Source organism: Ranitomeya variabilis, chromosome 6 (genome assembly GCF_051348905.1).
Source record: "Ranitomeya variabilis isolate aRanVar5 chromosome 6, aRanVar5.hap1, whole genome shotgun sequence".
Lineage (NCBI taxonomy): Eukaryota > Metazoa > Chordata > Amphibia > Anura > Dendrobatidae > Ranitomeya > Ranitomeya variabilis.
This window is the reverse complement of record NC_135237.1, coordinates 430317317-430341468: the sequence shown is the minus strand read 5'-3', so window position 1 is coordinate 430341468 and position 24152 is coordinate 430317317. Positions and strand designations below refer to the sequence as shown.

At 43.8% G+C, this 24152-nt stretch overlaps 1 protein-coding gene across 4 annotated transcripts in view; it reads right to left on the bottom strand.

Annotated features, from left to right (window-relative positions):
• LOC143782664 (uncharacterized) overlaps positions 1 to 24152 on the bottom strand; it is a 64983-nt gene that overhangs the window by 14314 nt on the left and 26517 nt on the right. For 2 of the 4 annotated variants that reach the window (XR_013217017.1, XM_077270381.1), the window contains 2 exons: positions 13719 to 13850; positions 13370 to 13435 (listed from right to left, as the gene is read on the bottom strand). Coding sequence is in view for 2 of the 4 variants with exons in the window: in XM_077270381.1 (XP_077126496.1) it covers positions 13370 to 13435; positions 13719 to 13729 (77 nt within the window). In the remaining 2 variants the exon portion in view is untranslated. Of the gene's footprint in view, positions 1 to 12982; positions 13038 to 13369; positions 13436 to 13703; positions 13851 to 24152 lie in introns of all 4 variants that reach the window. The other 2 variants (XR_013217016.1, XM_077270380.1) reach the window with 2 other exon arrangements.

Genomic DNA, 24152 nt, shown 5'->3' with positions numbered 1-24152 from the left:
CTGCATCATACTACCAGTCCTTCTAAAGGCTAATCCTGTGCTTTGCTATTAGATACAGTACATTCTGCATTTAGCATATTGACAGTTTCAGGATCAGTGGGAGTGGCAGAATACAGCCTCTAGGCAGGGCTTAGGGCTTTACTGTCGGTTGCTAAATATATAGCTTCTGCACATGACCACATTCTTTTTTTCGGGTGGGGGAAGGTGAAAAAATTTACTATGTTGTCATCCATACAGTTTAACGTGCTTATATGGTGGTATATAAAACTCAAAAAAAAGTTCAAAGATTTATCTGGATTTAATTAGTCACCCATAGAGCTTAATGTGGTTAGTAGGGATGTGCGAACAGTAAAATGCTCAGATGCTCGTTACTTAAACCAAGCAATTCCTAATGCTCAGATGCTCGTTTCGAGTAATGAGTATAATTGAAGTCACATTTATATAATGAGAAAAAAGTTTAAAACCTAACCATGTTGTTCAATATCTGGACCATTCACTATATGGTGTTGCTGCTGTAAGGAGAACCACTGACCCACGGTAAAATATGAAGAAAAATTCCAAGTGTCGACAACTGAATAAAATGTTCAAAGCTTTATTTCAAAACATAAAATTAAAATTTATTGTGGTAGATAAGGTAATGCTGAAATGCGTTTCAGGCATGCACTGCCCTTGATAACTGAGTATGGAAAACAAACCCCATGATAAAATATTTAAAACAAGTGCTGACCAATCATGAAAGAGCAGAAACTACACACGTGTGCAATAATTAGAGAAACAAGAGTGTAACAGACACTAGTGGATATACAGCAGTGTCATATTTGTACCTTCATAATACAAAGTTGCATCAGTAATATTAGGCAACCGATTATTGGAGCTAATAGACGAACATAGTGTCATTTCGAAAAATCACAAACAGTATCACACAGAAGAAGATTAGCTACACAGCTCAGCTTCTATACTCATACAGAATGATAACCTTCAGCACTCAATAAGACAGGTACAATTGTATTTCAAAAAGTTGCAGTTTAATTCACAGCTGACTTTTTAGGATATTTCAGATATTAAATCCATCCAATGTTTCGGCAAAATTGCCTTTGCCAAGGATATCTGTAGATGAGTCAGTCGGCAGGATCCCGGTGCTTCAGTGCTGTACTGAAGCACCGGGTTTCTGCCGACCGACTCATCTACAGATATCCTGGACAAAGGCAATGATGCCGAACCACCCTGGTGGAACTAAAAACTCGCTCAGACAAGATGCTAGCGGCAGGGCAGAACAGCACCTCCAATGCATAGAGGGACAGCTTATGCCAGGTGTCCAGCTTTGAGACCCAATAGCTGAAGGTTGATGAGGAATTTTGCAGTACACTGGTTTTCTCAGCCAGGTATTGCTTGACCATCTTTAAAAACTTTTCATTCCTTGTCAAAAATACCTGTTTATCAGGCCCTGGACACTGAGAGGGTGTCATGAAATTGGCCCAGGCTTTCGACAGTGTACCCTGCCTTTGTGGTACATGATGTGTGTCTCCTTCACCTCTCCTGCTTGGTTGTGCAAGGAAGCTTGCCCCCTGCGGCAAGGGTTGTCTGATTGGAATTTTTTCAACATATTTTCCACAATGGTCTTCTGGTATGGCACCATTCTAGCAGACCTCTACGCCTCAGGAACAAAAGATGGAAAGTTCTCCTTGTAGTGTGGGTCTAGCATGGCTAACAATAGTACTCTTTTTTGGCCAAGATGAATGTAACACGAGAGTCACAGGAAAGGCAGTGATACATAAAGTCTGACTACTCTCCATCTTCTCCTCCACCTCCATCTCTTCTTCATTCCTCTCATCAGTACATCAACATAGGAGAGGAGGGATGAAGCTTGTGTGAGTACTAGCCTCTGTTGCCAGCTCCTGTTCACCCTCCTCTTCCTCAGCCTCCACCTCTTCATTGTTACCCAACCAGGGATGAGCATATGAGATGACATGGCCTCATGTCTTCCTCCATCTCCTTCTGGTACGCATGCAAAGCATCATTTTTTCATGTTTATTTATCAGCAGTGACTGTTTAAGTAGGCAAAGAAGAAGGATTGTTGTGCTGATGATGGTGTCAACACCTCTCACCTTCTTTGTGGAGTCCTCAAAGTCTTGGAAAACCACACAAATGTAAGATATCCATGCTCACTCATTAGTTGTTATTTGAGGAGGCTGACCAGAATACCAATGGGCGTTTTGCAGCAGGTATTCCACAACGGGCCTCTGCTGCTCACAAAGCCTTTCCAACATGTGCAATGTGGAGTTCCAGTGCATGTTGACCTCGTACACCAATTTTTGAGCTGGCATTTGCATGCACTGCTGCTGCAATGCCAGTGCGGCAGCTGTAGTTGACTTGAGGAAATGGGTGCTGATGTGGCATAGCTTGACCAGAAACTCTGGAAAATCTGAGTAGGTTTCAGAAACCACTGATCTACCAAGTTGAGCATGTGGGCCAAGCATGGTAAATGTGTGAGCTTGCCAAGCAATGTTCTATGGCAGTAAAGCAGTTCCAATTTTCTAGATGTACCATTCTAAACAATCTAGAGCGCAACTTCATATTTTCTTAGAATTGTTATTTTAGCGGGCTCCTATTCACACTAGCTGGGATGTGCTCGTCAGTGTTTTCTGTTTGTAGCAAACACATGTGACATGTACACTCCCACACCCAATCCCATCAGATTCAGGTGGTTTTAACTAGCTGGTTCCTTCCTGCCCAATATATTGTAGGCTTTTTAGTCCAAGAGAGGTATCTTATCAGGACAGGGACCCAACTATAAGGTACGCATTGACGTTGCAGTTGGGCTCATATACATTGGCCAATTTATGTGCTAAGAGCCATCTTTTTACTGTAAATTTTCCTATAGCAATATTGCATTTCCCATTTTCCAAAATTTCACAAGTACATAATATAGCACTTAACCCATGTTCTATGGCAGTAATGCAGTTCCAATTTTCTAGATGTAACATTCTAAACAATCCAGAGTGCATATATTTTCATAGCTTGCTAAGCTTCACAGCTGCCACTAGGTTACGGTCATTATTATAGATGATCATGCATGATTGTAGGTTCAGCAACGAGAGCCACAGATCTGTGTGGTCTGTTATTCCTTTCAATAACTCTGCTACGGTACGGTGTGCGGTTTGCCTCCTAGACAAATTAGCTACAGCAGAAACTGTTGCTGCTTCGCAGTGCTGCAGAACTTCCAGATCCCAATGGATGTGGACGACGTGCTGTGAGATAGCACATCAGAGATGGAGGATGAGGAGTAGATATGAGCAAATCTTTGAAGGCTTGGTTCGGTTTGATTTGCTGAATGTTTAGACGTTTGCCGAACATGTTTGACGAATGCACTCGAACCCCATTAATTTCTATGGGAGGCCAAAGTAAACATATACACTAGATATACCGTAAAGGGTGACAAAAAGCTTTCCAAAATGAGGTATCAGGGTGTGGGCCAGCATTTAGAGCTTTGATTTCAAGTTTCAATGAGGACCTGGTGGTTAAGGAAGCGGTGTAATCCTTCTTAGCTGGGAGCCCTGATACCTCATGTAACACCTCCAATTTTTTTATTTACAGCCACATTTAGATGGCACAAATATCAGTTTTCTGCAGTACTATTGGTAGAAAAATTTAAGGAGAGTGGCACAGGTAGTTGACTGAAAGTATGTACAGGCTTGTCTGTCTGGGAGTCCTACTTACACAGGCAACCCACCAGATGGAGACCCAACTTGGAGTCTCTACATTTCAAAAAATTATTGTGACACACCCCTAAAATGGCATCAATTTCCACAGAATAGAAACAGTATAATAGGCCTCTGACACACCTTCCACTATAGGCAACCCACCAGAAGGAGACCCAACTTGGAGTCTCCACATTTCAAAAAATTGTTTGTAACATCAGCAGCATTGCCAACAGCAGGGCACATACGTCACCACAAAGGTGTCACAGACTGCAATAATGCAAGATCAATGCATGACACTAAAAACTACACCATTGTATAGTCTGCCCATTCTGCGGCTGGGGTACAAAAGTCATTGTAAATGTATGACTTGTTCATTTTGATGAAAGTTAGGCAGTTTACACTTACAAGGGACAGGCGGATGTGCTTATTTTGTCAGGACACCACCAGCAGCGCTGAGAGAATGCTGGCTGCCGAGCATGACAAAACTTCGAAGGCTTGACAAACGAGCTCAGGCCACTGTTCCATTTTTGAAGACCAAAATGCAAAAGGGTCCAACCCCTCCCTGATGGCATTGATATTGAGCTCCAGATACGCGTGCACCATCCTCTACAGTCATTCATATCATGTCAAGTTGTACTCTGTTCTGCTGGTGCACAGTCTGGTCTAAAAAATATGTTAAAGGACTCACAGAAATTTCACTTACACTGATCCTGCTGCTAATGGTTTTGCGATGATGCCTTGATGTTCCAAGGGTTGAATGTCTAGAACTGGGATGAACACAGTGTGCCTCACTGCTATATTGGGGAAAACCACTCTTAAGATTGTCTACAAGTGTGTTTTGGTACCCCAGCATGCACCTATCCCTTTCTAGCATCTGGCTAAATTTACTCTTGTACCGTGGATCTAACAGTAGTCAGTACTAATTCTCACCCTAAAAAGATAGTGCAGCAAGAAGGTGCTCATGTTTCCATGGTGTGTTGGTGGCAGGGTAACAATCAAGGTTTTCTCCTCTGTACCCACTCTCCAACCATGGACAACAGAGAGGGGATCATTATCCTCATCATCTCCTGACTGCCATCACCTCTTCCTCCCCCATTTGTTCCTTGGCTCCAGCACCTTCACTAATAGTTTGTCTGGTACAATGAGCCCCACTCTCGCTGTAATCCACCCTTCCATGGCACTCGTCTGTGAGCACACAGCAGCTGTGCTTTCTGCAGCAGCGCATCCAGGCTGGGATACTGGCGGAGAAATTGCAGTACCACCAGGTTGAGGATGTGAGCCATACAAGGCACGTGTGTGAGATTTCCATGGCATAGGGTCTCCACCAGGTTTGCACTGTTATGGCACATGGCCTTCTGTTATGATCTGGTGACCTTGGAGCCGAATGAAACTTTCTCTAGAGTCGGTGGAACCTGTACTGACCGCAAATCCTGAACTAACACCACAACTAGAAGTAGCCGTGGGGTGTGCCTAACGGACCCTAGACACCTCGACACAGCCGGAGGACTAAATACCCCTATAGATGGAAATAGGAATGCTACCTTGCCTCAGAGCAGACCCCCAAAGGATAGGCAGCCCCCCACGAATAATGACTGTGAGTAGGAGAAGAATAGACACACGCAGGTAGAAAACAGGATTTAGCAAAAGAGGCCACTCTAGCTAAAATAGGAAAGGATAGGACAGATTACTAGGCAGTCAGTATTAAAACCCTTCCAAAAATATCCACAGCAGATAATACAAAAAGTTCCACAATCTAACTAAAGACATGGAATGTATATCTGCCACTCCAGAGAATCCAACAAGACTGAGAAAATACTGACACAATCTAAGCTGGACAAGAAAACACAAAGAATAGCACTGAATTGTGAAGCACATAGCATGTGTGCCACAGGAAAAAAAACCAGACACTTATCTTTGCTGATTTGTCAGAAAGGCAGGAGGAACCAAGCAGAGGTCCAACACCTCCCAACTACAATTGACAACTGGCAAGGACAAATGAATCCTGCACGCCTAAATACCCCAGTCAGAACTGCAATCAGCAGATACACCTGACCAGGACTGCAACTCAGGGGCAACTGCATTACCACCTACAACCACCGGAGGGAGCCCAAAAGCAGAATTCACAACAGTCACCGAACCCTCACCAGAGCCCCCAGGCCGATCAGGACGAGCCAGATGAAAAGCATGAACCAAATCAGCAGCATGGACATCAGAAGCAAAAACCCAAGAATTATCCTCCTGGCCATAACCCTTCCATTTGACAAGGTACTGAAGCCTCCGCCTCGAAAAACGAGAATCCAAAATCTTCTCAACCACATACTCCAACTCCCCATCAACCAAAACAGGGGCCGGAGGATCAACAGAGGGAACAACGGGCACCACATATTTCCACAATAAAGATCTATGGAAGACATTTCGGATAGCAAAAGAGGCCGGAAGCGCCAATCAAAAAGACACCAGATTAATAATCTCAGAAATCCTATAAGGACCAATAAACCGAGGCTTAAACTTAGGGGAAGAGACCTTCATAGGAACATGACGGGAATACAATCAAACCAAATCCCCAACCCGAAGCCGGGAACCAACACACCGACGACGGTTAGCAAAACGTTGAGCCTCCTCCTGAGACAACACCAAATTGTCCACCACATGAGCCCAAATCTGCTGCAACCTGTCAACCACAGAATCCACACCAGGACAGTCAGAAGGCTCAACCTGCCCAGAAGAAAAACGAGGATGAAAACCAAAATTACAAAAAAAAGGCAAACCAAAGTAGCCGAACTAGCCCGAATATTAAGGGCAAACTCGGCCAATGGCAAAAAGGCCACCCAATCATCCTGATCGGCAGACACAAAGCATCTCAAATAAGTCTCCAAAGTCTGATTAGTTCGCTCGGTCTGGCCATTTGTCTGAGGATGAAATGCAGAAGAAAAAGACAAATCAATGCCCAGCCTAGCACAAAAGGCCCGCCAAAACCTAGATACAAACTGGGAACCTCTGTCGGACACAATATTCTCCGGAATACCATGCAAACGAACCACATGCTGAAAAAACAACGGAACCAACTCTGAAGAGGAAGGCAATTTAGGCAAAGGCACCAAATGAACCGTCTTAGAAAACCGGTCACAAACAACCCAGATAACCGACATCCTCTGGGAAACCGGAAGATCAGAAATAAAATCCATAGAAATATGCGTCCAGGGCCTCTTAGGGACTGGCAATGGTAAAAGTAACCCACTAGCACGGGAACAACAAGGCTTGGCCCGTGCACAAGTCCCACAAGACTGCACAAAAGAACGCACATCACGTGACAGCGAAGGCCACCAAAAGGACCTACCAACCAAATCTCTGGTACCAAAAATACCAGGATGACCAGCCAACACAGAACAGTGAACCTCAGAAATCACTCTACTAATCCATCTGTCAGGAACAAACAATTTCCCCACAGGACAGCGGTCAGGTCTATCAGCCTGAAATTCCTGAAGAACCCGCCGTAAATCAGGGGAAATGGCAGAAAGGACCACCCCTTCTTTCAGAATGCCGACCGGTTCAAGGACCTCAGGAGAATCAGGCAAAAACCTCCTAGAAAGGGCATCAGCCTTAATATTCTTAGAACCCGGAAGATACGAAACCACGAAATCAAAATGGGAAAAAAGCAAGGACCATCGAGCCTGTCTAGGACTCAGCTGTTTGGCAGACTCGAGGTAAATCAAATTCTTATGATCGGTCAGGACCACAATACGGTGCTTAGCTCCCTCAAGCCAATGTCGCCACTCCTCAAACGCCCACTTCATAGCCAACAACTCCCGATTGCTGACATCATAATTGCGTTCAGCAGGCGAAAACTTGCGGGAGAAGAAGGCACACGGTTTCATCAAAGAACCAACAGAATCCCTCTGAGACAAAACGGCCCCTGCCCCAATCTCAGAAGCATCAATCTCAACCTGAAACAGAAGTTAAACATCTGGTTGGCGCAACACCGGAGCAGAAGTAAATCGGCATTTAAGCTCCTGAAAGGCAGAGACAGCCGCAGAGGACCAATTCGCCACATCAGCGCCTTTTTTCGTCAAATCAGTCAAGGGTTTAACCACGCTGGAGAAGTTAGCAATGAAACGGCGATAAAAATTTGCAAAACCCAACAATTTCTGAAGGCTCTTCACGGATGTGGGTTGAATCCAATCATGAATGGCCTGAACCTTAACCGGATCCATCTCAATAGATGAGGGAGAAAAAATAAAGCCCAAAAAAGAAACCTTCTGCACCCCAAAGAGACACTTAGACCCCTTCACAAACAAAGCATTGTCACGAAGGATCTGAAATACCATCCTGACCTGTTCCACATGAGACTTCCAATCATCGGAAAAAATCAAAATATCGTCCAAATATACAATCAAGAATTTATCAATATAAGTCCTCAGTGGTTGATACCTTTTAATGGTTAACTGAAAAGATAGTAACAAATTGCAAGCTTTCGAGACTACATACGTCTCTTCATCAGGCAAAGACTAAAACAAATTCTGAAGAAGCACGTTTCTCTGCACAAGAAGTCCGTCTTGTCTCTGCACACTCCCTCACTGCTCCCTCCTCATGCCATAGCCTGTATTGTGCCGTGTTTAACATGGAATGCCACGCTTAATAAAGAATGAACTACAGTGGAAGGAACCGGGTGAGTGCCGCATTCTTTCTTTATCTTCATTTTCATGTGAATCATTGACTCTAGCTGCAGAGCACCGCCCCCACTTCAATAGTAGCTGACTCCGTCTGAAGCTATTAGCCTCGCAGCTGGATTGTTTTATGACAGCTCGTTCAGTGCCGATCTGATACTGTTTGTCTTTCTTGCGCTTGTAGTTCCATAAAGATGCGGTACATTCTGGTATCCTCCATTTTGATACAGGAAAGAAATATATCTTAGTACCGTGTTAGCCAGTAGATAGAAAAATATTTAGAATTGAGAGTCCTCAGTGGTTGATACCTTTTAATGGCTAACTGAAAAGATGGTAACAAATTGCAAGCTTTCGAGACTACATATGTCTCTTCATCAGGCAAAGACTAAAACAAATTCTGAAGAAAATTGAGAGTCCTCAAATTCTTCAGAATTTGTTTTAGTCTTTGCCTGATGAAGAGACGTATGTAGTCTTGAAAGCTTGCAATTTGTTACCATCTTTTCAGTTAGCCATTAAAAGGTATCAACCACTGAGGTCTCTCAATTCTAAATATTTTTCTATCTACTGGCTAACACGGTACCAAGATATATTTCTTTCCTGTATCAATATAAGTCCGGAAGATATCATGCATGAAGGATTGAAAAACAGATGGAGCGTTAGTGAGTCCGAATGGCATCACAAGGTATTCAAAATGGCCTTCGGGCGTATTAAACGCAGTTTTCCATTCATCACCCTGCTTAATACGAACAAGATTATATGCCCCCCGAAGGTCAATCTTCGTAAACCAACTAGCCCCCTTAATCCTAGCAAACAAATCGGAAAGCAAAGGTAAAGAGTATTGAAACTTGACCATGATCTTATTCAAGAGGCGATAATCAATACAAGGTCTCAAGGAGCCATCCTTCTTAGCAACAAAAAAAACCCTGCTCCCAACGGTGAAGAAGATGGCCGAATATGCCCTTTCTCCAAAGACTCCTTAACATAACTCTGCATGGCGGTATGTTCAGGCACAGACAGGTTGAAAAGTCGGCCTTTAGGAAACTTACTGCCTGGAATCAAGTCAATCGCACAATCACAGTCCCTGTGCGGTGGAAGGGAACTGGACTTGGGCTCATCGAATACATCCTGAAAATCAGAAAAAAACTCTGGAATTTCAGAAGAGGAAGAAGAGGAGATTGACATCAAAGGAACATCATTATGAACCCCCTGACAACCCCAACTAGTCACAGACATAGATTTCCAATCCAACACAGGATTATGTACCTGCAACCACGGGAAACCCAGCACGATAACATCATGCAAATTATGCAACACCAGAAATCGACAATCTTCCTGATGGGCTGGCGCCATGTGCATGGTCACCTGTGTCCAAAACTGGGGCTTATTTTTAGCCAAAGGTGTAGCATCAATCCCCCTTAAAGGAATAGGGTTCTGCAAAGGCTGCAAGGGAAAACCACAACGCCTGGCAAACTCAAAATCCATTAAGTTCAAGGCGGCGCCTGAATCCACAAACGCCATGACAGAAAATGATGACAATGAGCAGATCAAGGACACCGATAACAGAAATTTAGGTTGTACAGTACTGATAGTAAATGAACTAGCGATCCTTTTTGTCCACTTAGGGCAGACTGAAATGACATGAGAAGCGTCGCCACAATGACTTTGCTCTAAGGACGACGCCACAGCGCGCACAATTTGACGCTCCCGCAAGCGCCGATCAATCTGAATGGCCAGAGACATAGAATCACTCCGACCGGAAGGCGTGGGGAACCCCACCATAACATCTTTAACGGATTCAGAAAGACCCTTTCTGAAAATTGCTGCCAAAGCATCATCATTCCATTTAGTCAACACAGACCATTTTCTAAATTTCTGACAATACAATTCTGCCGCCTCTTGACCCTGAGACAGGGCCAACAAGGTTTTCTCCGCTTGATCCACAGAATTTGGTTCATCATATAATAATCCTAAAGCCTGAAAAAAGGAATCTACATTAAGCATGGCCGGATTCCCAGATTCCAGGGAAAATGCCCAATCCTGTGGATCACCACGCAGCATGGAGATGACAATTTTAACCTGCTGAATGGAATCACCAGAGGATCACGGTCTCAGAGCAATAAACAGTTTACAATTGTTTTTAAAACCCAAAAATTTGGACCTATCACCAAAAAACAAATCAGGAGTAGGAATCTTCGGCACTAAAGCAGGAGTCTGAACAATATAATCAGAAATACCCTGTACCCTAGCAGCAAGCTGGTCTACACGAGAAGCTAATTCCTGAACATCCATGCTGGCACAAGACTCCTCAGCCACCCATAAATAAAGAGGGAAGAAAAGACAAAACAGACTACAGAAAAAAAAAATGGCTCAACACCTTTCTTCCCTTCTTCTGAGATGCATTTAACTCATTAATGGCCAGTTGTACTGTTATGATCTGGTGACCTTGGAGCCGCATGAAACTTTCTCTGGAGTCGGTGGAACCTGTACTGACCGCAAATCCTGAACTAACACCGCAACTAGAAGTAGCCGTGGGGTGTGCCTAACGGACCCTAGACACCTCGACACAGCCGGAGGACTAAATACCCCTATAGATGGAAATAGGAATGCTACCTTGCCTCAGAGCAGACCCCCAAATGATAGGCAGCCCCCCACGAATAATGACTGTGAGTAGGAGAAGAATAGACACACGCAGGTAGAAAACAGGATTTAGCAAAAGAGGCCACTAGCTAAATAGGAAAGGATAGGACAGATTACTAGGCGGTCAGTATTAAAACCCTTCCAAAAATATCCACAGCAGATAATACAAAAAGTTCCACAATCTAACTAAAGACATGGAATGTATATCTGCCACTCCAGAGAATCCAACAAGACTGAGAAAATACTGACACAATCTAAGCTGGACAAGAAAACACAAAGAATAGCACTGAATTGTGAAGCACATAGCATGTGTGCCACAGGAAAAAAAAACAGACACTTATCTTTGCTGATTTGGCAGAAAGGCAGGAGGAACCAAGCAGAGGTCCAACACCTCCCAACAACAATTGACAACAGGCAAGGACTAATGAATCCTGCACGCCTAAATACCCCAGTCAGAACTGCAATCAGCAGATACAACTGACCAGGACTGCAACTCAGGGGCAACTGCATTTCCACCTACAACCATCGGAGGGAGCCCAAAAGCAGAATTCACAACGGCCTTCCCTGGCTCCAGGTTCAGTGGAGACAGCCATTGCTCTAACATGGCATGAATACCTGTTCACAACTCTTGAGCTGTGTGACTGCAATCTCCAAGGCATATTAATGGGTGACATTGTCTGCAACAAGCTGGTGTAGCACCGGTACAGCTTTCTTAGAAAAGTAATGGCGACTCGGCAACTGGTACTGAATGACTGCAACTGCCATCAACTTTCTGAAACCGTCTGTATCCACCAGGCAGAAAGGCAGCATTTCTGTGGTGAACAGATTGGAGATGGTAGAGTTCAAGCTCTTAGCTTTAGCATGTGTAGGAGCAAACATTCTTTTACCTTACCACAACTGCGAGACCGAGGGTTGGCTGCTGTGCTGAGAGAGGGTGGAGTATGAAGAAAAAGACAAACTGCGGGACCGTGAGTGAGTGAGGACCATATATTATAGTGGATTGAGAAAGATGTGTTGTGCTAGGTGACAAAAATCAGCAGTCGTGCCCACTGCCATAACAGCTGATGGGCTCTCACTCACCCCGACTGTAGTGGGTAAACAAGTGGAGTTTCTGCGGCGAGAGACCACATCAATTACTGTTTCAAAATATTTGAATGAGGCTCGCAAGTTATTGCCTTCAAGGCTCTATGTATAACTGAAAACCCAAAAAGAACAATGGACACTTGAGCTAAAAATATTGAAAGTTTATTAGAAATATTCTAAAAATTGTCAAACAACAATAATGAATTATAAATAATTGAAGACGCAATAAGAAGAGACAGGTAACAAACTAGTACCACGTACAAAAAAAGAATTTTGCAGGATTAATCAAAAATAGCCATTACATATTACAGATGAACTACAAAAGCAAATGATTAATCTCTAAATCACTCTCTGTAGGATTATTGTAGTAAATCACAAGTGTATATATAGACTAGAGGTTCAGAGTATCAAATCAAATCCATTGAACAAGCCAATTGATAAGGAAGTACAAGATGCCAGCAGAATGGTAAGTGTAACCATACAATAAAGCCACAATGGCTATAGCGCTAATTAGATAACCTGTTGAAAGCATACAATAAGCAATGTGGTTGTTCTACTAACTAATAGGTCTCATACACTACTACTGAATGATTAATATAGTGATAACTGCTGAAAAGATTCAATCAGTTCACATAGCCAGATAAGATCATAATAAAGTGCAAAGTGCAGAGGGATGCAAAGTGCAACCAACTGTGCAGACAAGTAATATACTGTAGCCCCTAGCCACAAAGGCGAATATAGTCTATAAATACCATGCGTAAAATTAAATTAATGTGATGTAACATATACAGGGGTATTCAGGAAAAAATCCTATCAGGTTAAAGGCCTGCAAATGTGGCAGGATATGAGAACAGACAGACAAAGTAAAGGGAAATGATATGATACAAATGAACCAACCTGCTGCTGAACGTGGAAAGGGGAAGCCCCGACGTGCGTTTCGCACACTTGCTTCCTAGGGGGGCGTAATGTCAGGGTCAGAAAAACCAACTTATATAGCCGATACTAAACTGTTTAGAAGCGGCGCTTCCCATGGCGCCGCACTGACTGGAAGCAGAGGAGTCGGCGTCCCACGTCACAGGTTCACGCCCTCCACTGACGCGTCAGTGGGAGGGGCCTGAAGTGCGATGTAGGCTGGATGCGTATCCATAGCAACCAGGCCACATTGGCCAAGAGGAGCGCACTCCACTATAGGATGTAAGTCAGGATGTAACAGGAGAAAAGGGAAGTAGAGGGATTCTTATAGGAAGACATCATTTTAACTTAATAAGGAGATAATGCACATACCTGAGAGTGAAATAGAAAGAAGAAGAGTAGCGAGAAAGAGTGCCGTGCTCGGAGGTGACTAAATGACTAAAAGGAAAGAAAAAGAAATTAGAAAAAGTTATTAATATAAATGAGTCCAAGACCCATGTGTACGAAGCAGATAAAATATAAAAAATATAAAAATGACTATAAAGTGTATATACCCAGATACAAACAAAATAAAAGGGGCATATACATGGGAATGTGACCATGAGAAAATGTGAGATATAAACACAGGCGTAGTTAAAATAACTAATATAAAAATATATTAATATTATATAAATATAAGCATTATCCAGGTTTAAAAAACACACACCCAAGAAATACATACAATACATGCATATAATTCTTCTCTCATTAAATTCATTAAATTTCTTCATTTTCCTTTTCTCAAAAAAGGGAAGTCCATCTGCACATCCAGAAATTTCAGTGGTAAAGAAGAGGGCAAAAAGAACATAAGAACCTACATAAATAAAGAAGTGAGAATGAGTAAAAAAGAAAAGAACATAATTTTAAAACCACAGACAAAACACATTAAAAATATTTATAAATAGTATAAATATTTATAAAAATGGGACAAAGCTGAGGACCTCATTGAGGCCCTTAGGATGAATACAATCAGTGCAGATGATCCATTGGGCTTCCAATTTATAATGGTATAACTGTATTACCCTCCTTATATTTTTTTCCTGGCTTTGCACTTTGTGCAAAAGCTTCTTGAGTGTTGGAGTACATGACCCACACTTTCAATATATTTTAATGAAGCCCTCAAGTTGTTGCCTTCAAGCATCAATGGATGACTGTATTAAACCTGTTATAATCTTTTCCTGGCTTTGCAGTTTTTGCATAGCCATTATGAGTGTAGGAGTACATCAACTACACTTTCAAAATATTCGAGTGAGGCCCAAAAGTTGTTGCCTTCAAGGGTCTATGGATGATTATATCACCCTCCTTACATACATCAAAAAGTTTGGTTTGGGTCCAAACTTTACCTCAAACTTGACCCTGTACCCGAACCCAATAATAGTCAATGGGGACTCGTGCTTTAAAATGGCTACAAAATGGTTATAGTGAGGGCTAGAGGACTGCAACAGAAAGCTAGATGGGGGTAAGTCCTCCTGTACTTGTGTGTGCCTTGTTTTACTCATGTTTATTGTACTTGTCTAAATTTGCCCCGTTCACATGTAAAGCGCCACGGAATAAATGGTGCTATAAAAATGTATATTAATAATAATAATAATAATAATAATAATAAATGCACTGCAAAAAAAGTGGTTCTGTCACCACAGCAATCACTGGAAAAATAGAAAGTAAATAAATAACAAAAATTTTAATAGTGCCCTCACAGAGACTGAGGCTAGCTACTTCCAGTCCAGCTAAAATTTTACCCACAGAGCATGTGGCACAGTACCCTCACATTAGCAGCTTACAAATCTCACCCATAGACCATTGGGCAGAGTACCGCTTCAGAAGCAGCTTGCAAATTTTACCCACAGACCATGTGGCAGAGTATCCACTGCGGCTTAAAGGATAGTACTCCCACAGGTGAGGGGTGCAGAGTACACACAGCAGCTTAAAGGACAGTATTCACAAAGGTGGGAGGTGCTGAGTACACACAGCAGCCTAAGGCTATGTTCACACGTTGCATTTTTGCTGAGTTTTTTAATGCAAATTTTAAGCTGCGTTTTACAGTAAAAGCAAAGTTTTTGAGATTTCATAAATCTCATGCACACACATTGGCTTTATTTTCCTGACTGACTTGGAAAACTACTGTTTTTGAAAACTGCAGCATGTCACTTCTTTCAGAGCTTTTTCAGCTTATTTGCAGTGTTTTTTTCACCCATAGGAACCTATGTGTGCAAGGAAAAGTTTGAAAAATGCAGGTATCAGTTTTTGCTGTGTTTTTGGTGCAAAAAACCTAAAGAGGTTAAATAATGCTTTATTTGGGCCACTAAACTTTATTAACATGCACAAGAGACAGCAAAAACGCAGTAGGAAACCTGCTTTTTGTAAGCAACTTAAACACAGCTTAAAATGTGCATAAAAAAGCTGAAAAATTGCAACATGTGAACATAGCCTAAAGGACAGTACTCCCATAGGTGGGGGGTGCAGAGTACATACAGCAGCTTAAAGGACAGTGCTCTCACATGTGGGTGGTGCAGAGTACACACACTGCAGCTTAAATGACAGTGCTGCCATCAGTGTTGGACTGGTGTGCCAAGGGCCAACCAGTAGCATTGACTTTGGGGGCCCACTTTTCACCTGCATGCAAATATTACACAACTCTTGTTCATAAAGGTACCTATATCTCTATATAATAAACTGGGTAGTTTGGTTAATGAATGAGAGGCTGATTTTTTCTGTACAGAGTGAATCAAGTGAATTATGACAAGTACTGCCTATACAAGTGGGGTTGGAGGCCAAGATCTGCACAGGGGCCCACTGAGGAATTCCCCTGTTCCCCTATGGGCCAGTCCGAGCCTGACTCCCATATAGTATGATGGCCAAGTTTGAGTTCGCTCATCCCTTGTCTTCAGTAGTTCCATTATGTACAAATGGAGTGACATTGCGCATGATCGACCTCCGCTCTATTCACGCGGGGCTATTCAGAGAGCTGATTTTTGGGATCGGTGGGGGTCCCAGTGGTCAGACCAACAATGAATTTGAAGTTATCCCCTATCTCATGTATTCAATGCACCCTATAAAGATTCATACCCCTCAGAATGTGCCTGTCTAGACTGTCATGTTACTCTATCAGATCAATAGTTCCTGCTTTTATGTATGTAATTTATTTACAGCGAAACAAATGGTTTCTATGAAGCTATTCTTTGCTGTTACACTAGTTGATGAAAAGGATTTTCTTGCTCTTTTGGTAATCTCGGTCTTGTATTGCACAAAGGATGGTGTGTTCAATAAGAATCCTTTGACAATAAGAGGTTAGGTTAACAAAAAGAGAAAGAGAACAACACTTTAGAGAATAAAATACAATAGGAAGAGAAATAAATCCTGCTGTTGGGAGCCACTTATGGATTACTCTAATTAACCCTTTAAATTCACCTGTCCTTTTGATTTGAATCTAGAAGACTATTATCGACCCGATCCAACTTTTCTCCATGTCTATTAGAGATATTTCTAATGAAATTAACTTGAGTAATTCCATTTGATTTACAGATTTAATAAGTGGAAGGCATCCACGATAAGCAGTGCAGTTGGATAAAGACTTTAATCACAGAGCATTGTCAAATGCTTGAAGAATGGTGTCAATGGTTGCAAGTGAACATAGTATAAAAAGATATAGCACCCATACATTACACCCATATTATTATTCTCTTTTACAGGTTTGAAATATCACAATCTAATAAAGGTATCTGGGGGCAACTCTTGTGAGGGACAAGCATAAATTTCTAGTGATGACAAACTGAATCTCTCTTCACTCCATTATTTTGATTTTCCTAATCAACAGGATAAACTGGAATATCGTGTTATTGCGATGCCCACCAGGGCCGTGGTGTACTCGGAACCGGGTTGGGCAGTTCTTTGGGGAAGTCACGGAGCCGTGACCCGACTCCATGGCCCTGGGCATTAAAAAAAAATGCAAGGGGAAAATTTATATGGGATTGATTTGTGACGCCACCCGTGGTGTTCGGCAAGGGATGGCTGACATTGCGGTTCAGGTCCACTGGGGCCGATGGTGACGTAGCAGAGATGGTACAGCTCCCCACGGGTAGAGCGGGGCCCCAGGGCAGTTATAAGGGAACTTTGATGATGGTAGCTGTTGTAATACAGGGCAGGTGACATAGTAAATAAATCTGAGGACACAGCGGGGTGCAGTCTTCACACTTTACTCACAGTTTCTTAGATGACAACAGCTGCATGCTGTGTCCTCCGGGTCTGTGGTCCAGCCAGCTCTTGGGTAGTTTGGGTGCACTTTTCTGAGACCCCCTTCTTGTGTACCTGCCCAGGTCATCTCTCTGTGCTGGCTCACACCCTCCTGCCCTGCGCCTTACACACAGTGTCCTAAGCCAGCAGCCTCAGGTCCTGCCAGGAGATGACCTCCTGGTCCCCTTGACACTATGTGGCTGCCTTTTCAGTGATGGCATGTAGATTTGGCTGTCGCACATACAGCCATCACAGCTTCCGATTTGCTAGCTGAATCCTACAGTCTCTCCACTAGTCTGGGGCTGGTCCCCACTGCGACCTGGTCCCTCCACCTGACTAAGGTCGGCATGGATTCGGGCACCACAGGTAGATTCTTCACTTCCCTGGCCCCTAGGACCCCTTCTCTCTGGAGCTCCTCTCTCACCATGGCTCCTCTTATTCCTCTCTCTCTATCTCTCTCCAACTGACTCCTCCTCCCTCCTGTTTCCATAACAACACCTCACTCCCAGCTGTCTCCCTACTTCCTCCACCCACACCCTTTACCTAGTTCCCCCTCGGAAGAAGTCTTGGAGCCAGGAGTAGGAGGTACGTATTTGTGCAGATGTTAGTTGAAGGTCGCTTGCGGAGCTTAGCAAGTGGGTGGGCTTTAAACCACTTTTATTAATAGGGTTTTCTCATTCCACAATTAAATTCCTTAAAAGCTTGTTCTGCTTAAAAATAACAAAGCAAGCATCGCTTACCCTTCCATTGCTAGCTGTCAGCATTGATTGACTTGGCCTCAGCGGTGATGGCACATCTACAACACATGATACAGCTGAATTAATCACTGAGTATGGTGGTCTTGTGTCATGTATCCCACCATTGAGGTCAGTGATTTGCGTATACCATCTTGTGCTGAAGACAGGAGCATCACTACCATAGACAAGTCTAGTGGTGAGCATTGCTGATTTTGCTATTTTCAAGCTTTTAGATTTTGACATACCGACATGGCAACTGAAATGCAAAAACTTGCCATGTTCTAATAAAGGAAGAGTGAGAATGATAGCATAGATAAAATTTAGTAAAATAAAATGTTAACACATTTTTTGTTTTGTTTGACCACTGTAGAAATTTTTTAGAAAACGGGAATTCCAATCATGATACTTATCACCTCCTGTCATTTGCTGAATTGCTTAACAAAATAACAATTTACACATAAGCTTTATTGGTTCATTTTAGACGAAAATCAAAATACTAAAGAAACTTTCCAAAATGCATATAGAATTCATCTGTTTTTATCATTTTTCCATTAATTCTATTGTTTCTGTTTAGTTATATAGAACCTACCTCTTCCTCCTACATACCATCTGTAGCACCAAATGTTGGCTAGATTCTTATTCATATAAATAGTTGAAGTTTACCTACAGTAAATGCACTGCATGAACAGAAAGGTATCGTATATATATGGCTTTAGGCTCCAATTCATCAAGCAGTTTGTGCCAGGTTTCCGGTGTAAAACTGTTTAAAATGTCACAGATTTATGCTCAACTCATAGTTGCACCAAATTGTTGAGGATTTTGCCATGTTTTCGCTAACTCTAGCCAGCTCCATCAACATTTTTACATAAATTACACAATTTTTGTCATAGATTATAAAAGAAAGGTAAGTCCAGTCCCTGACTGGAGTACATTTCTTCCACTGGTGCATGGCGGCTGAAAAATGCACCAAATTCATTAAACGTTGCCTGCCTCTTAATGAATTTTGTGCATCTTATTCCAACTCACTCTTTATAAAGACTGGCAGGTAGAATGCCACTCTCAATGAATTGAGGACATAGTGCCTAAATACGTGCTACTTATATAGCATACTTCCTGGTGATGACATATCTATAAGATAACGTATTTATGCCCTGTCAGTTATATTGGTTTCAGAGGTGCAAGTCATTTGAGTTAATGTTGTGCGTATATCCTAGTGTTGGTTCACCACTGGGATCTACTGTTTCAAATGTAGGTGATACAAAAGACATTGTTATTTTTTACTTAAAAAGTTACTTCCAAGTAAGCTAGGGATCCCAGTGGGTGTCCTCAAGAATCAGTATGTTATACCCTATCCTAAGTTACTAATCGCTGGAAGTCAAATCACTTTGACATTCAGCAATCCTGTGAACCTGGGAACCCCTTTCTTGAATGCTGCTTCCATTTTCAATTGGACTGCTGGAGAAAGTCGAGCACAATGTATGTCATTATTCATAGCATTGTGCTATTTTGTGTATCTATAACTTTAGATGATTACTCTAGTCATTATTTGGAACTCTAGACTCTAATGTATCTCTCACAAGGCTGGGCTTGCCATCTGGCAAATTTGGCAAATGCCAGAAGGGCCTGTCGAACCATGGGCTGCATTGTGTGCTACGCTGCTAACAAAACTGGCATACATCCTCAGGACGCTGATACTGTTAACAGTTGTGATGGAGCACAGAGTCACTGACTCCATCACTTACCCCAGCAGGCTTCCTTTCAGACTTTGACTTGCAGGAGGCCAGCGCCACCCAGGGGACGTTGGTGATTCAATGATGTCACTGTATTGTGCCCTAGCGTCAACTGCAAGACAAGATAGAAAAGTAGACAGAGGCTGCAGAGGATTAGGTGTCAGATTTAAGTGAGTATAAGGTTTTCTATTTTGGCGGGCCTGTGGGGGACCATCATTTTATATAGGGTGCTGTGAGGTGGGCCATCATACTATAGAGGGGTCTGCGTGGTGGACCATCATTCTATATTGGTGATGTGGGGACCATCATACTATATAGGGTGCTGTGGGGTGGACCATCATACTATATAGGGTGCTAAGGGTTGGACCACCATACTATATAAGGGACTGTGGGGTTCACCAGCATACTATATAGGAGACTGTGGGGTGGACCAGCATACTATAGAGGGGGCTATTGGGGGATCAGCATACTGTAACAACCCTGCTGGCATCACTGCATGGCCTCCCATCCCCCACATGCCTTATACACCAACTTACTCACTACTCCGGGCCACGCTGTGAGTTCTGTCTACTGCCAGCTCCATGCTATGGGGTGCTTGTTATTTACATATATGCCCCTGCTCAGGAGCATTATTAGAATAGGTTTTTATTAATACCAACTCATTTTTGCTTGAGACTGGTGCCTTTCTCAATGCTTACATTTTACAGGATGATGGGGAAGGAGACAATGGGTTGGGGGGTTGCAGCTCTGGTGTTGGTGAGGGGGTAGCTCCAGTGATGGTGTGGAGGCAGCGGGGTCATGACAGGCTGTAGGTTTTCTTGAAGAGGAGGGTTTTCAGGTTCAGTCTGAAGGATATGAATGTGGTTGATAGTCGGACGTGTTGAGGCACAGAGTTCCAGAGGATGGGGGATATTCAGGAGAAGTCTTGGAGGCGATTAGGTGAGGAGCGAATAAGTGTGGAGGAGAGAAGGAGGTCTTGGGAGGACCAGAGATTACGAGAGGGAAGATATCGGGAGATTAGGTCAGAGATATATGGATGACACAGGTTGTGGATGGCTTTGTAGGTCATTATTATTAATTTGAACTGGATACGCTGAGGGAATGGGAACCAGAGAAGAGATTTGTAGAGGGGAGAAGCGGTGGAGTAGCGAGGAGAGAGATTAATTAGTCAGGCAGCAGAGTTAAGGATGGACTGGAGAGGTGCGAGAGTGTTAGCAGGGAGGCCACAGAAAAGGATGTTGCAGTAGTCGAGGCGGGAGATGATAAGGGCATGCACAAGCATTTTAGTAGATTGAGGGTTGAGGAAAGGATGGATTCTGGAGATACTTTTGAGCTGGAGAGGACAGGAGGTGGAAAGATCTTGGATGTGTGGTTGGAAGGACAGGGCAGAGTCAAGGGTTACTCCGAGGCAGCGGACTTCCAGTACAGGGGAAAGTGTGATGTCATTAATGGTGATAGATAGATCAGGTAAGGAAGATCTGTGAGATGGAGGAAAGATGATGACGGTGAGTTCAGATTTGTCTACACTGAGTTTGAGGAAGCAAGAGAAGAAGAAGGAGGATATGGCTGTTGCTGTATGGCATGGTAACATTACTCCTCTTAGAGTGCCACATAGTAATAATGCCCATCATTGTGTTTGTTGCCTAATAAAACTCCTCCTCTGTGCTCTCATGATATGGGCCTTTTTCTTTAATGGTATTTTTTATGGTCTTTACTAAGAGGGTGGTGCTCACTAAGTAATAATACAAACAGCCTAAAGACATTTCCTTACAGAAACCGACGAGCTATACCCCTTTGTAAAGACCATAGAAATTAGTGGTAAATAAAAAAGCCTATATCTATGGAATTGTATGGTGGAATTTAAAAGAGTAAAAAAATCAGATTTGTCATCCCCCACCTGCCTTACACATCAACTTACTCACTACTCCAGACCATGCTGTGAGTTCTGTCTTCTGCCAGTTCCATGCTGTGTGCCTCATGTCTCCTGCCTGCTCTGTGCATGCTTTCTGGCTGTGTGCACAGGGGGGCGGCGCTGACAATTCCGGATTCTTATTGAGACTGTGTGCATCTTCCTATGGTGTCCCCTGCCAATTGCTAAGAGGCCTCTGATACTTAAGGCATCCCCACCCATTGGAGGATGCCTGAGCAACTTTCTCCCTCAGTTAGTGCCTTGCTACTGAGCTGCCAGGTCCTGTCCTGTCTCAGCCACCCAGTGGGGCTTTGTACCCTGGCCTGAACCTGTGTGTCTTGTCTCAGCCACCCAGTGGGGCTTTGTACCCTGGTCTGAATCCTAGTCTTTGTGCCTTGTCCCATTCCTGTCCCTGTCTGTACTCTGATCTATGTCTGTTCCTGTTGTTTCCTTGTCTGTTGCCTTTCCCACTCAACTGTACATACCCTTGTGTCCATTCCTTCCTGCTCCGCTCACCTCAACCTGTGGCTCTGCTCCTCTCTGCCCTGCTCACCTCAACCTGTGGTTCTGTGCCTTCCTGCTCTGCTCACCGCAAACCCACAGCTCTTCTCTGTTCTGCCCTGCTGCTCACTTTGTGCCTCCGCTCTGCCCACCGCAACCTGTGGCTCTGCACCTCTCTGCTCTGCTTGCCGCAACCTGTGGCTCTGTGCCTCTCTGCTCTGCTTGCTGCAACCTGTGGCTCTGCTCCTTTCTGCTCTTAGCTCCCCCTCTAGCGGTTCTGCTCTTGGCTCCGCCTCCAGCAGTTCTGCTCGTGGCTCCGCCTCCAGAGGTTCTGCTCTTGGCTCCACCTCCCTCAGCTCTACTCTTGGCTCAGCCTCCTGTGGTTCTCTTAGCTCCGCCTCCTACATTTCTGCTCTTTGCCCCTCCTCCCTCAGCTTGGCTCTTAGCTCTGCGTCCTGTGTTTGTGTTCTTAGCTCCGTCTCCTATGTTTCTGCTCTTAGCTCCGCCTCCTCTGGTTCTGCCTTGCATTAGCTCCTTGTGGTCCTGCTCTACTTCCATTCTGCAACGTACGGGTCAGGTTCCTACCTGTCCCTATATACCCTCCTGTCCGAACTGGTCCTTACATGTTTCCATACACCTGACTGTATTCCGGTCTCTACCTAGTCAGTACCTGTCCTGCCAGCGTGTCAGTCGTGCTCGCCTGTCAGTGTCTCGGGCTGTGCCCACCTGCCAGAGTGCCAGCCTTGACTGCCTGTCAGAGTCTCGGCCGTGCTCGCCTGCCAGTGTCTCAGCCGTGCCTGCCTGTCTGCCAGTGTCTCTGCCATTCCCACCTGCCTGCCAGTGTCTCAGTCATACCCGCCTGCCTGTCAGTGTTCCGTTCCCCCAGGGGGATCAGCAGCCACAGCCAGACACCACCCTAGAGTGGTACCTGGCAGCTACCTGCTGCACAAGCCTGACCTCACCATCAGAGGCTTCAGTGAACACCAAAGTAGCTGCTTAGTCACACCTCTTCCAGGGTAGTCTGGTTTCTGGCACAGTGGGGCCCCACCCCCACGCTCATGCCAACCAGTCAGGGCACGAGCGTTACAACCAGTGTGTATAAAATAAGAGCAAAAAGTGCCACACAGTTGTAAAGTGCTGCAGAGAGATAGTCATGACCAAGTTGCTGTCCGGTTATGCTCTGGCACTTTACAGACAAAGAGTGCTCATCTCACAGTGTGCTGTCTGTTGTGGGGTGCATCATTCTCATTTGTAAGCTGCAGGCCTCTGCAGAGTAGAAATAATATAATAGGCCTCTGACACACCTTCGACTACAGGCCTCCCACCAGATTGAGAACCAGATTGAGTCTCCACATTTCAAAAATAATTGTCACATACCACTAAAGTGGCATAAATGTCCACAGAGTATAAACTGTCTAATAAGCCTTTGACACACCTTCCACTACAGGCAACCCACCACATGGAGATCCAACTTGGAGTCTCCACATTTCAAAAAAAGTTTGTAAAATCAGCAGGAGCAACATCAGCTAGTTTACCTAGTGTGTCAAGTCTGTGACTGGGGTGCAAAAATCATTAGAAATCCATGACTTGTTAATTTTCATAAAAGTTAGGTGGTCTACAATTTCAAGGGACAGTCGGATGCGCTTATCTGTGAGGACATCTAGATTCAGGTGCTACACAGGTGGCCTGGGGGATAAAACAAACATACCTTCTTCTCCCTCCATCCTTTCTTTCCTTCCCCGAGTTTTGGAAGGGTCATCTAGGGCAACAGGGAGAGCTGCTGAGGAACGGGGGCGACGCCGGTAGGCAGGTGGCAGTATAAGGCATAGTGTAGGGCATTGGTTAAAATATCCTATTTCCTCCTATTAACATTTTTTGCATATGTATGTTGTCTGTTTCATGGATGATTTTGTCCTTATAATGTATATACAAAAAAATTACCCTAGAACGCAAAATACTGTTTGGGAAAGAAATTTAATCCAGGAAAATTTCGCAATGATATTTTTTAG